The 15,013-nt window shown below is 41.2% G+C and overlaps 1 protein-coding gene across 1 annotated transcript in view; it reads left to right on the top strand.

Moving 5' to 3' along the window:
• Positions 1-297: 297 nt before the first annotated feature.
• Positions 298-15,013, top strand: part of LOC122691380 (zinc finger protein 519-like) — a 32,833-nt gene continuing 18,117 nt past the window's right edge. The window contains exons 1-4 of the mRNA XM_043897956.1: positions 298-346; positions 820-1,033; positions 12,614-12,740; positions 13,231-13,323. Of these exons, the coding sequence (XP_043753891.1) occupies positions 1,019-1,033; positions 12,614-12,740; positions 13,231-13,323 (235 nt within the window). The 5' untranslated portion in view covers positions 298-346; positions 820-1,018. The remainder of the gene's footprint in view (positions 347-819; positions 1,034-12,613; positions 12,741-13,230; positions 13,324-15,013) is intronic.

The following is a 15,013-nucleotide window of genomic DNA, read 5'->3' as shown; positions in this document are numbered from 1 at the left end:
GTGTGAAACACTAACTTAGAACAGGCAGGAAGCAGCTCTGCTCCAGAGGAAGTCAAAGAGATTTAAAGACATCAAAAGGCAGAGAAAGGAAGCACAGCTGGACAGAAGGACCAACAGACCCAAAACGGACTGGGGAGGGGTGAAGGGAGGTAAGGCTCCGCCCCCACTGGCCCCGCCCCTACGTACCTGCGCTTCCGGCCTCGTCCCACCCTCCCCACTTACGTCGCCTCTCGTTGGCCACGGCCGGCGTAGCGCACTGACCTCCTCTGTACCGGATTTTCCACCCGCGCGTGCGCAGTAGCCTGCAGACCCGGAGTTGCGTTTAAATGAGCGACAGAGAGTTCTGGTGAGTTTGTTTGTTACTTTAAAACCCGGATGTCCTAGTCCCACGGCCTGTTGTCCTTCACACGTGGGTTTCGGGGATCTCTGTGGACGTTCAAGGTACCGCCCCCATTTTCCCGTCCCCAGTGTGTCCTCGCATCGCCGTGAGAAGGTCTGAGGTCGTTTAGCTTAGCTGCCAGGTCCCTGGGGCCCACGTCCGCTTCCTGTTAGCATCGTTCTAAAGTCCATGTCCTTCTCTGGCAGTTCTGCCTTCTAGTTTGTAGAGACCGCTGCTTAAAAGTCCTGCATTGCCCAACCCCTAGGTCCCTGATCCACGAAGAGGTGAAGGAGGCTCTATTCTGTATGGAGTTTGGTCAGGGTCTCGCCTATGGTTTGAAGGGGAGGGTCAGCCTAGAACGCGTGGTTTTCACAGGAAAGTTCGCGAGTTCTGAAGAAAAGAATAAAACTAAAACCACCTCCTTTGATTCTGTGTTCCAGAATCCCTGCTGTGTCAGTGGCCGTGGAGGATTGTGATTTGTACCTGTTGAGATCCTCCCTCTGTGTGGGGCTGTGTTACAGGGAGCTCGCTGTGGTTTTCTAAGTATTGAACAGCCTATTTTCAACCCTCGGGTCACTTCCCAAGACTGATCTTACCTGAGAAGGAAGACCAGAGGAGAAGGAAAGCAAGGAGTCAGAAATGACTCGTTCCCAGGTAAGAGGCACAGTCCGTGTTTGTTCTGTCTCTCCTGAAATGCTGTTTCTTTGGACTTGATAAGCTTCTTAACTTCTGGATGGGTTTGTTTGGAGTTAACCATAGTCATCATCCCAAGGGACCCATTGCCCTCCTGGCATGTGTGATAGAAAACAGTATTGCCGGGCAGAGAAGCTCACTCAAGCTTTTAAGTCCCGAGTTTTTATTGGGGTTTAGCCACATAGCCGTGGTTGATAACATCTCCAGCATTCTCCCCTCTTTAGAGGTTGGACTAATAAGCCCACCTGGCTCAAAGCCCCAAACCTCTAGTCACTTCGTTGGTCTTTGTGAAATGCCCAGCCTCACAACCTGAGTCATCCCATTATTAAACTAGGGGCCAAGCGTAGGTCATGTTGCTAGCATAAATTATCAGGGCGCATGGGGAGTGTAAAGCCACTGCACTCACTAAGGACATTCCAAGAGAAAAAAAAAAAAAAAAAATTCCAAGAGTAGTTAACAAACATCCAGAACCTGGGGACCAAAGCCTGCCAAATTCTTTTTTTGTTGTTGTATTGTTTTGGTATTTATTTGGTTTTGGCTATACTGGGATTTTGCTGATGGTCTTGGGCTTTCTCTGTTGTGATTAGGAGGGGCTACTATCTTGTTGTGGAGCTCTGGCTCTAAGGCACGGGTTCAGTCGTTGTACTAATAACTGGCAGGCTCTGGAGGATGTGGGCATCAGCAGTTGTGGCACACTAGCTTAGTTGCTCCGAGGCTTGTGGGATCTACCCTGACCAGGGATGGAACCCGTGTGCTCTGCATTGACAGGCCAATTTCTCACCAGTGGAGCATCAGGCAAGCCCCTAAATTCTTTTCTTTTTTCCCCTAAATTCTTTGTTACACAACGCTGAAACCTAAATCTTTCCTTTATGCTCTTTGACTTTTTTTTCCCCTCTGATTTTTGTTACTTTGGAATACCTCACCTGTTTCAATATGAAAAAATATTTTGTTGTGTTTACCTTGTATTTTTCAAAATAATGTCTAAGTCTCTTTAGGTGAGCTTCTTTCACTACCTTGTAACTATTTTGCTTCATCTATTTTGAAGTTTTACTAGTCTATACAGTTATAACTTCATCTGTAATTTGGCAGAATTACAGATTTACAGATTGTAATTACAGAAATCTGTAATTTCCCTCTATTTATGTTTTTTTCATTTTTAAATTCAAAATTATGTTGGCTCCCCTAGATACAGCTGAGACTTATACTTGAAATATCCATGTTTGTTTTGAGTTTGAATTGTTCTGAATTTGGAGTCACTGAAGTCTTTATGTCTCCACATCTTCCAAGTAAAACTTGTGGTTTTCAGACTTTATGTGCTTCAGTAAAGGTTTACAGTTTCTTCACATAGGTCTGGAAATGTGTTCTAAATAGGTATCATGGTATATTTGCTAATAAAATGTAGACTGTTTCTCATATTGTGTTTTTGGTCATTGTTACTAGAGAGAAACATTTGTTTTCAGTGAACCCAAGTGATTCAGTGGTAAAGAATCCGCCTGCCAATGCAGGAGAACTGGGTTTGAGCCCCGGGTTAGGAAGGTCCCCTGGAGGAGGAAATGGCAACCCCCTCCAGTATTCTTGCCTGGGAAATCCCAGACAGAGGAGTCTGGATGGCTACAGTCCATGGGGTCGCAAAGTGTTAGACGTGATTCATGTGACTTAGCACACATTCATGCACAATTTGTAAATGTTTGTTTTACCATAAATGCTAAAATACACGAGTTTTTTTTTTTTTTTTTTTTTTTTTTAAGGTAGATTAAAAATGTTTCTTCCAAAAGATCTGTTACTTATGAAAGGCTGCTTTTACCTGAAGTGTGTTTATGTGTGCATCTGTGTGTGCAGGCAGAAACCTAGGGCTTACTTAAAAGCCATCATCATTTCATGAAGATGTGTATTGATTCTAACCTTTGAAAACTGTTCTTACATATTTTCCATGGCCTTCGATTGTTTCATTTTAGTGAAACGAATATATAGTTCCATTTTAATATATGTATGCATGGAAATGTTCATATGATTTAATCAATTATTTTTCTTGTATTCTTTACAGTTAGAGAAACTTCTAAGAACTTTCTTTAGAGTTGTCCCTATGTATTGGTGTGTGTATTATTAGTTAAAGTTTAGAGTACATAAAGTGAAGTAAATTTAAGCTGTTTAAGGAATGTTTGCTACATATTTGCAAAAAGGTGGAACAGCAACATAATTGGAAGACTCTGTCAAAACTCTCAGAAAGATATATAGTATATCCTAAATAGTTAAAATGATTGTTACTACTGAGGATGCTATCATATTTGAACTGTAAAATGTGTAAAACACTTGAAGTTCAAAAGTAAGCATGAATGCTTACCTTACTATTGCATTTCGTTACTATTCAACATGGCCATTCATGGAGCAGAATTTTGAATACCACTAGTTAAAAGAAGCTTGTTAACAATACTAAGGGAAAAAGTTAAGCTTGCTAAAAGAAATGGCACATTTGTCCCACTCAAGAACTCTTGGGTCAGAGTATGCTTTTTAAAAATATTCCCTGTTTCCTTGATAGAAAATTCATCCTGTGTCATACAAATACAACACTCAAAAATAAATATGCCAATGTTGTGCTTATTATTTTATCATTTCTTTTCCAGATCAGAATAGTTTCTGAAATGGTTTGTGGTTCATTTCTCATCTTTTTTTGGCTTAGGATTGTAATAGAAAATATTGCTGTGTTAAAGTCATATTATACTCTAACACCAGTTCAGTTCTGCTCTCAGGACTGAGATAAATGAGATGAATCGCCTGCATGGATTTCTTTCAGTAAACTCTTTCCCTTCAGTAAATCTGCCTCTTGAGATACAGGTTTTCTTCTGACCTTATGACCATTGTTAATTCCTTCTTTCCTTGGTAACGGTTACTATACGTTTGGTTTTCTGATCTTTATTATTCTCAAAGAAATTCCTTAACAGCCTGTATATGCTCACACAACGATCATTAAAGCACCCTCGTTCCATGAGAGCTTGGGTCCCTGTGTCTTTCTTTCTCTCGCTCTCTCTCTCTCTCTCTCTCTCCCTCTCAGGCTAATTCTCTGGAGCGTGGAAACCGGCCGAGCTCACTTTCTCACCCGGGCTTTCAAGAGTTCCTCGAGAGGATGCCCTGTGCCTTCATGAGGGGTACAAGCCCTGTGTCAAGGGCTTTATAGGTTCTCTGCATAAACCAGGGAATATCAGCCTCTTTCTGTCTTTTGCTTTCTTATTGTCGACTCCGGACCACCAGGTTCCAGGCCATTAAAGGACTGCAACGTTGGGCTGCATATCAGGGAAGTCATATATGAAGTGAAATTTGCTTACGGCACATTTTTAAAATATTTATTTATTTGGCTGCACTGGGTCTTCTTGTGGCAGGTAGGATCTTCAGTCATCCTTGTAATTTTCAGGTTCTTTGGTTGTGACATGTAAACTCTTAGCTACAGCATGTGGGATCTAGTTTGCTGATCGGAGAAAGAACCAGAGCTCTGTGCACTGGAAGCTCAGGGTCTTAGTCACTGGATCATCACAGAGTTTCTGAACTAACATTTTTTAATGATAGATTCAGGTCATAGTTTCCATATAGTGCCAAAATACCCATGCAGTGATAATGCATTCCTCCATGTACTTCTTACCCCATGACTTATGTTCACTGGTTTAGATGTTTCTGTGAGATTTCCATGCTATGAATTTGTTTTTTTTTTACTTGACTTGAACAACTGTCTTGAAAAGAAAAAGTGAGGGATATGCCTAAACTCTCACAATTAATGAAGTAACACCATGTCTTCTTACTTTCTTTCTGCTTTGGAAGATGAACACTCAGGTGTGTTGAGCAGAGATGCTGGGTTTTGGGAGTGGGGGTTTTCATCCCAAGCCCAGGTCTGATCTTTTCCAGTATCCTCCATGCTCACATCAGAGAGTGTCATCACAGTTGTATTTTCCAAAATGTTTACAAGAATCTAATTAGTCCTAATCTATGCTCAACTGTATTAAAATTAAGATACAGTTCAATGCAAATAAAGAAGATCATCCTCTCACATTACGTACATTTTAATCCATTCAAAATTACCTGAGTTTAGTGACATGAAAAATTTTCTCTCTTCCTCCTAATGAGCATATAGCCCCACTTGAGTGTATGTCTGTGCTCAGTGGAGATGAGTTTGAGTAGGCTCCGAGAGTGGGTGATGGACAGGGAGGCCTGGTGTGCTGTGGGCCATGGGATCGCGAAGAGTCGGATACGACTGAGCAACTGAACTGGACTGTATGTATGAAAACATTAACATGAGTTGATCAATTTTTTCTTCTTCTTTTCTTTTTGCTTTGTTTTTTGAAGAACTTCTGGGGAAGGGAATGACTACCCATTCCAGTATTCCTGCTTAGGAGTTTCTTGGACAGAGGAATCTGGCCAGTTAGAGTCCATGGGGTCACAGAGAATGAGACATGACTGAGTGACTAAACCTTTTCTGTCTTCAGTATTCTTTACAGATACAGAAACTTCTATCAACTTTTCTTAGCGTTGTCTCTGTGAATCTGCCTGTGTTTTATTAGCTAAAGTCTAAAGTACATAAACTGAAGTAAAGTTTAAGCTCTGCCGTTTAATGGCTGTTTGTTAAAATATGTGCCAAAAGGTACAAGAGCAACTTTACTGATTTTTAATTATTTCTCTTGTCCTTTCAAGACTCTGATAAAAACCATCAGAAAGATATAGAGTATATACTAAATAGTTAAAATGATTCTTTCTGCCAAGGTTGTGGTTACCCAACGAGTGAAGAACAGATAAAACCAAGGAGGGTCTTAGAATGCAGAAACTAAAAAACCAGACCCTTATTGTCTCATGTCTGGACATTCTTTTCCAACTCGCATCCAGACCATGACATTTTTGGTGGCTTGTTTGGGGACTTAGAGTCTCTTCCCCGCCTCCTCGCTTCTCCTTCCTCATAGGGACCCTCTGCCATCAGCAAGTGCTGTGGCAGCAACTGAGGAACTCTGGCCAGGGTTACCCTCTGGTGTGTTGTAAAGGCCTCACTGCCCACTGCACCCAAAGTGGCTGCCGCTTGAATGGGTGAGGGTCTCTCCTTTGTCTTTTTTGCAAGTGAGGACTATGCGAACCAATATTGTGTGGGCTCAGGTCAGACACATAAAAGCCATTAGGGCGCCTGCCTGAGAAAGACTCCCATGTGAGGATAGGGGGGACACAGAACGGATCAGGCTACAGGGGCATCTGCCCCCAGGAAGACAACTTCCGTCTACCATGTCAGGCATATAGTGGTAGAAGCAAAACAGAGACCATTGTCCCCGGGCCACTGCCTCCTGGATATATTGCAAGGCGGATTCCTCAGCCTTCTTCCCTGTCACTTTCACTTCTTTCCCTTCTGGTCTGGATTGGTTTACAGGAGCTTGGGTGTTGCCTCTGAGCCATCCCAAGTGTGCCTTCCACGTTTCAGGGAATCACCAAACGGTGAGTCACCTGGTTGCTCCCGGGCATCTCTGTCTTTCTCTGCCCGTGTCACCTGGTGGCTTCGCTGCAGGGCTCTCACAGGTCTCGTCTCACTGTTGGACGCGACTGTTGGGCCGCTCGGCCATTTTGTGCATCAGTCGCATGGAGAGACGACTGGGGGAAAAGGGACGCCTTTCTGTCAGCCAGTGACTCAGTTCGCCCATTCTGTGGTAGGTGGGCTAAGAGTGGGTTCTCTCTCATCCCAGGAGGCTCTCTCATACTCAACCCTTGGCTCCATTCTCAGAAACTGGGAAATGTTGACCCTCCAAAAGGCCTGACTCCTACACAAATGGGGGACCCCCCAGAAATGGCCTCTGAGTGGCACACCAGGTTTTGCCAAAGGAATGGCAAGGACTTAGAATTTCCTTGCATTCTGTTGCCTCCCTGTCTCCTGTGCCCCTCTGTCTCTGTCCCTCAGATTTCCTAGATGACCCCTACTTGACCTTTCATATCCACATGATCTCTGGGAAAGGATTCTGAGGTTCCCTTTGGTCCAGGTCTTTCTCCTATATTCAAAAGCCTGAAGGATCAAAAACTGTCCTATCATTCTAAAGAATCCCCTTCTAAGGATGCTTATCTGTCAGGTGGAGAGGGAACCAAGCTTCCCCCACTGCTGAACATCCTAAAGAATTCCCTTCTGACTATTGTTTCTCAGGGCTGGGAAGGACCAAGCTTCCCCCACTCCTGCAAATTCCCTTAACCCTTCAGATTCTCCTCATGAGACAAAGACCTCAGCTCCCACCAGAGGGACAGTCCAAACTTTTTATCAGCTGAAATGCCCCTGATATCAGAGTCAATTTCAGCATTATTTGGTCTATATTTTAGCTATAAAACTAAGACTACAGAAATGAATAATGGCTTTTTGACACAGGATGACCCTGATATTTTTTAGACTCTGGAGAAAACTGGTTAAAATGAAATTTTCTTTCCCTCGGAAACTGCAAAACCCTTTCTTTTTGCATATGCATTTAAAACCAACTAGCTTGTTAAAAGGCCTACCTAAGGAAAAGCTTGAAGTTAACCCTTTCCTAGTCCTTGAAATACACTGCCCACTTTGCCTGAGACCTCACTCAGCCTTGGACAAATCAGAACATCAGGCCAAACAAACAAACAAACAAACAAAAAAGGGTCAAAGAGATGTTTTAACTCTCAGGCAGGAAACTATGAGGTCTCTGTCTGTCTGTTTGTCTGTCTGGATTTATGTATGTCTCAGTGTGCGCTCTTTTTTTTTTTTCGTAATATTGCTGAAGTTGTAAATGAGTTCTAATTTAATTGGCCTAAAGGAAAGTAAGCGCTTACAAATCAGACAATTCTAACTACCAGAGAAATTAACCTAAATGAATTTCAGATTCACGTGAACTGGGAAATATTCAATATTAAATATGGAGTATTAATGTTTGTTTGCTAATCTAATGTAGATATGTCTAAGACTCATTAAGCACAGTATTTTCATTGTCCCAGGTTTATTATAAGTTAAATGTTGTTATATTTTTTTATCTGTTACAAGTTTGTCAACCAGGGAAGTACCTCTAGGAAAGGAAAAAAAAAAACCTTCAAAGAAAATGTAAAAGAGATATGAGCTTTCAGAGAAACTCTTAACAATAATTATACTTTAGAAATGTCTGTCTAAAACATTCTCTAGATTGTGGTAACCTAAATTTCTAGGGCTGTGCTAAACTAAGTGATGGGAGTTTATTGAATAGCTAAGTCATTTCCAAATAAAAGAAGATTCTGAAACATTCATTACTAAGGACTAACTTCCTCTTACAGAGAAACTGAGATTTTGGACTATTCATGAATAATGCTTGATGGATCGTGAGATGTTCTCTAGAATTTTTTTTTTTTTTAGAAATTATCACTGGTATTTATGTTCACCAATGTATAGAATGCTTAAGTTCTTGGTTGCTTAAGGAAAGTAGGATGTATATTTTCAGTAAAGAAGGTATGAGGAATGAAATTACATTTTATGAAGGGAAAAGGAAGTAGGTCTGACTTACAGGTGGCTGTTTAAGGGTGGGAGAACAAAGTAATGGGTACAGAAGTGATAAGAAGGTTTCATGGAAATTGGACCCCAAGGGAAGAGTTTTGTTCATAAATACAAGTTTTCTTGAGATGTTGGGCTGCCTTTGATGATGGATTTTAAGTTTCTTTACCTCTGAAGTGATCTGTTCTATGTTTACCTTTGAAATCTTCTTTTTTACTTTGGCTACGTGAATATAATGTTTCCGAGTGATCTATATGATTTTATCTGACTTGAGTGTTATAACCCCTTTTGATATTTGCCAACAAAACTTCCTAAATAACTTGACTTCTAGCTGACTTTGGAATGCTTCAGAGGGCCCGTGAGAAATCCCAGGGAGCTATTAAACTACCTGGGTTCATTGGACATGTTAAATTACATGGGAAGTACTGTTGAAGGGGTGATAAATCTTCTCAGATTATACGATATGGTGGATGTTACTAATATAGATATCCTAAAATTATGTGGAGTTCATATAGATCTGATATGCCCTAATAAAATGTGGTCAACTATAAGTCTAGTTATCCTGTTAAAGTGTTACAAGTCATAGCAATGACCAAGCTACCTTGTCAATTGCAGTTTAATCAGATTTAAACATGCCTTCTATGATTTCTCTCTGATGCCTTGGTAAGAATACTGCTACTTCATGATTTATGGAAAAGATTTTTCTAAGGTTAACCGATGAACAAGTTTTGTTTGCTATCTGGTAAGCTGGTACCAGACTGGAATTTAGTCTACTTTCTATGCTAATAGAACAGAGTTTTCTTAGAATGCAGCTTTCAAGAAGACATTATGAATTTCTTTGCCTTTAAGTGATTTATATTCATTTTTAAAATCTTTTGTTACTTTGGTAAAGTAAATAAGCATTACTTAAAGATTATGGTACATGTAGACAAAGCTCATTCTTCTTGTAAAAAAATAACCCCTCATGGTTAGACTTTTGCCATCCTGATGTCCGAAAAACATGGCCATAGTCTGTTCCTGAATTGGGGAATTAAAAATGGGTGAACAATAGATGTAAATCAAAGAGTCAGTGCTATGGGAAATCCAAGATGGCTGCCTGGCTTTTCCCAGCTCCCTGACAAACCTCATTTTTATTTGATGGGTTAAAGCCTTCCCTGGCTACAGGGTTAATGCCCTCATAAAGAAAAAACTTGTTTCACTGAATATTAAGTTTTGTTCATTGTTAAACTAAATTTCTAGTTTTGTTAATTAAAGTCTAGTGTTTACTAAGACTCACTTCTGAGATAGTTCCTTGTTATGTTATATTTCTAAATGATTTGATTAAGTGATTAAAAAAGACGCTGTAAGTTTGTTTCTAAAGCTAATCTCAGTAAGCAGTCTTCAGATAAAGATTAGATGCTCCATGATATACAACCAGGAGATTAACACCTGGCTATAGTCATTTAAGAAATGAAGTCAGATGACCTGGGGTATACTGCTCTACCTAATGAAAGTTCTTGACTTACCATTCTTACTTATGACCTGACTACTAACTGCTAGCTATAGCTATATTATTTTCTATGTTGCTTATTTCAGAAGATTGTTTCTTAGGTTCCTAAATCTGTGACTGAGCCTGCGATAAAATGTTGATATGCAGTTACATATGCTATTAATTGTTGTAATAATGTAACTCTAGATATGGGAAGAAGCAACAAGAGGGACTATTTTCTGGGACCAAGAGGCTAGTAAGACAGGTATGATCCAAAGACTTTTGCTACTCACAAGGCCTGCTCTAGAAACAGCACATTGAGTGGCCTATCAATGGAACCTTCCCTAGACCTAGGAATGAGCCTTCCCAGTGCTTCGGGACACAATGACCAAGAAATGCCCCCAGAGCATGGTCAAATATGTGCCTACAAAGGGACCCTGCTGACTGGACTCTGCCAGCTGTCTCGACAAAGATGACATCATGACCACTGCAAGCTCCTGACTTTCAACAGCCCCCAAAAGGAGTTCAGAGTAGAGATCAGGAATAAGGCACTCTGAGCTCCGGGAAAAACCCAGAAGAACTGGCCTTCTGATAGTCAGATACTTTCAGGTAAAGGTTTTGTGAGCCCAAATTCTTGCTTCTTCTTGTACCTAGAGAAACACTAACGTCACGAACGAATGTCCAGTCCTGGTTCTCCTGGCTAGCCCATGAGCAGCTTTTCTACTTCTCATCTTTGGGTCATGTACCTTTAACTTTCTTGTAAAGTTTGTTTCTTCTAAAATACCACAAATATCCAAGTGGTCATGCAAGAATATTCCCTGACCAACACCTAGACAATGCGGAAACAAGTCACCTTATCATTCCATGGACTCTCATCGCCCTCCATAAATGCACCCTGACAGAGTAGGCAAAGGGAACTCAGATTCCCATGACACCCCTGCTCAGCCTGAGAAAGCCCGAGCGGTCATCGCCCCTTTTTCCTTGAAACTGGAATCCCAAATGTGTGAGAAGGGAAATGGGTATAGTTAGACATGAACAGGGTATCAACAAGGGCCAAAGAATTGGCCCTGAAAATAAAGAGAGGGAGGTATGTGGCGACCCAGGGACAAAGAGTAGATAAAACCAAGGAGGGTCTTGGAATGCAGGAATGGAAAAACAAGACCCCTTAGCATTTACCCTCCCCCATGTTGTAGCTATTGATGGATTTCAGGTCCTCCTGAGCAGCATAAACTGTCTCCCCTCCTACCCCATAAGGAGAATGTATTTTTCTTATTCTGCCCCCCACCTAGTATATGTGCCTCATCCATTCAGCAAATGATCCACAAGACCCCTATCCCACTCCTTGTACCCTGGCTATGAAAGTGGACTGAGGACCCCTGTTCAACATCCGTTCTCATTTGAGCTGGCCTGCTGTTCTAACAGAGTCCCCCATTCTAATAAACTTGACTTCCCTCTCATTTTGTCTCATGTCTGGAAATTCTTTTCCAACCCGAGCCCAGACCACAAGAAAGGTCACTATCCTATTCAGTTCAGTTCAGTCGCTCAGGTGTGTCCGACTCTCTGTGACCCCATGATCGCAGCACCCCAGGCCTCCCTGTCCATGACCAACTCCCGGAGCTTACTCAAACTCATGTCCATCGAGTCAGTGATGCCATCCAGCCATCTCATCCTCTGTCATCCCCTTCTCCTCCTGCCCCTAGTCCCTCCCAGCATCAGGGTCTTTTCCAATGAGTCAACTCTTGGCATGAGGTGGCCACAGTATTGCAGTTTCAGCTTCAGCATCAGTCCTTCCAATGAACACCCAGGACTGATCTCCTTTAGGATGGACTGCTTGGATCTCTTTACAGTCCAAGTGACTCTCAAGACTCTTCTCCAACACCACAGTTCCAATGCAATAATTCTTCAGTGCTCAGCTTTCTTCACAGTACAACTCTCACATCCATACATGACCACTGGAAAAACCCTAGCCTTGACTACATGGACGTTTGTTGGCAAAGTAATGTCTCTGCTTTTTAATATGTTATCTAAGTTGGTCATAACTTTCCTTGCAAGGACTAAGCATCTTTTTAATTTACTATCCTATTCGAGCTACTAAAATCTGTAAAACAATTAAAGTTCCAACTTAAGTATGAATTCTTGACTTATTATTCTTTCATAGAGGTTCAAAATCGTTCATCGAGCAGAATTTTCAACATTACTAACTCAAATAACCTTGCTAAAAATGTGGCACTTTGGCCCCACTTCAGAACTCCTGTTTCAGAATACACTTAAAAAATTTTTTTCCTGTTTCTTTGGTAAACAATTTATCCTATGTCACACGAGTAGAACACTGAAAAATGAATATGCTAATGTTGCCCTGATGATTTTATAATTTCTCTTCTAGATGAGAATACTTTCTCTAATGGCTTGTGGATCATAACTCATCCTCTTCTTCACATTAGAAGTTGGGTAGAAAGGATTACTGTGTAAAAAATATATTTTGTAATACCAGCCAAGCCATTACTTCACGACCAGGTCTCTGAACTTGCTGTTTTCACCTTGGGTCACATTAGGATGTCTTCCCACGTCCACATGGCCTCTGTACTTTGTATTTCAGGGACAGCTGACCTTCCGGGATGTGGCCATAGACTTCACTCAAGAGGAGTGGGAATGCCTGGACCTCAGTCAGCAGGAATTGTACAGGGACGTGATGTTCGAGAATTACGGGAGCCTGGCCTTCTTGGGTGAGAATAACTGCCATCCAGAATCCCTTATCCACCCACTGGGTTTTTGTTCTGTCATTCTAAGAATGTTTTCTGACATTTTCTGCTTCCCACAGTAGTTCCAGATCTCTGCTTTCTAGGGGAAAATGAGTAACTGTGAGTTTAGAAAGAAAAGTGATGATTCATGATGATTCGTTATGCTGGTGACGTTTTTCTTCCTTCTGCCTCCTTCATTCTAGGTTAGTGGTAATTGTGTAAGTTCTGTGGCATTAAATAGTTGTACCCTCTCTTAATTTCACATCAATTCTACGTACATTTGCCTTAGTACTACTTGACCGGAATCTCAGGATCTGTTTGTTAGGTGTTTGTTAGTATTGTATAGCGGCTTTGAATAAAGTATTTCAGGAAATGTTTTCTAGGACAAAATGCGTTGTCGTCTCACCTGAATACATATTGGATTCGATACTGATGAATCTCTACCAACACAAATTTTTCTTTCTCTGATCAACAGGGCTTGTCTCTAAGCTGGACCTGGTCGCCTTTCTGGAGCAATTGAAGGCTCCCAGGAATATAAGGAGAATGGAGACAACAACCAGTTACCCAGGTAGGTATGAATGGATGGAGATGAAGACTCAGATGAGTGGTCCAAGGAGCAGCGAGGAACTCATCCTTCGTCACATGACTTTGGATGATTTGCTTCAATGGAAATGGTTTTTGAAAACCTGGGTTTGTGTCTGCTACTGTCATAGAAATGTATCACCTGCCCCATTCTGTCTCTTAAATCATTCATGGAATTTATCTCCAGTGATTACTTTTCTCCATCACAGTGTGAACTGAAAGGCTCCTCTTGGCTTGTGACAAACTGCATTCATTAGTTGCTCTTCAGTTTCTTGGGAGCCCTAGGAAAACTGCCCGTTTTCGAGTAATTATGTGACAGTCCTTTTCAAGTTTCCTTCTACCTCTAGACAGAAATGTGTGAGTGGAGTGGTAGACAAACTGCCAAACTTCTAGGAATACTGGGAACGGGTTTCTGTCCTCTGGTTATAATTTCCTATCCACTGGGAGCGACACATAGGACCTTCTAAATAAATTTCAAATTCAAGTAATTTTTCACTGCAGAAAGCAAAACCTCATGAAAGTGAAAGAATGTACATCTCAGGTTGACTTCAAAGTTTCTCTTTTACTTTTATGATCTCATATTAAATATCTTTAGTGTATTTGATCCAATTATAACTTGCTAAAATACTTTATTATATTCTTTTACCTCATGGAATTTTCAAATAAATTGACATAAACTCTTAGCACATGTTCCACTATAGTATTAATGGTTGATTCAAACTATGACAAATTTTAGGTTATATAAAGAAATCTTCATTAAAAGTTCTAAATGGAATATAGCTGTTTTCCAATTGTGTGCTTCTATACAGCAAAGAGAATCAATTATACTTATCAGTCAGTTCAGTTCCATCACTCAGTCGAGTCTGAGTCTGCAGTCCATGGTCTGCAGCAAGCCAGGGTTCTGTGTCCATCACCAACTCCCAGAGCCTGCTCCAACTCTAGGCCATTGAGTCAGTGATGCCATCCAACTATATCATCCTCTATTCTCCCCTTCTCCTCTCATCTTCAGTCTTTCCCAGCATCAGGGTCTTTCTCAGTGGGTCAGTTCTTCGCATCAGGTGGACAAAGTATCGGAGTTTCAGCTTCACCATGTCGTTCCAATGAATATCCAGGACTGATTTCCTTTAGGATAGAGTGGTGTGATCTTCTTGCAGTCCAAGGGACTCTCAAGAGTCTTCTCCAACAACACAGTTCAACAGCATCAATTCTTCTGCACTCAGCTTTCTTCATGGTCCAACTCTCACATCCATACATGACTACTAGAAAAACCATAGCTTTGACAACATGGACCTTTTTCAGCAAAGTAATGTTTCTGCTTTTTAATATGCTCCCTAGGTTGGTCATAGCTTTTCTTCCAAGGAGCAAGCGTCTTTTACTTTCATGACTGTAGTCACCATCTGCAGTGATTTTGGAACCCCAAGAAATAAAGTCTGTCACTGTTTCCATTGTTTCTCCCACTGTTTGCATAAAAGGGTATGACCGGTACCATGATCTTCGTTTTTTGAAGGTTGCGTTTGAAGCCAGCTTTTGTACCCTCTTCTTTCAGTTTCATCAAGAGACTCCTCAGTTCCTCTTCGCTTTCTGCTATAAGGGTGGTGTCATCTGTATATCTGAGATTATGGATATTTCTCCCTGAAATCTTGATTCCAATTTGTGCTTCATCCAACCCGGTATGT

Source organism: Cervus elaphus, unplaced genomic scaffold (assembly GCF_910594005.1).
Source record: "Cervus elaphus unplaced genomic scaffold, mCerEla1.1, whole genome shotgun sequence".
In the NCBI taxonomy this organism is placed as follows: domain Eukaryota; kingdom Metazoa; phylum Chordata; class Mammalia; order Artiodactyla; family Cervidae; genus Cervus; species Cervus elaphus.
This window is presented reverse-complemented; position numbering and strand designations above follow the sequence as displayed.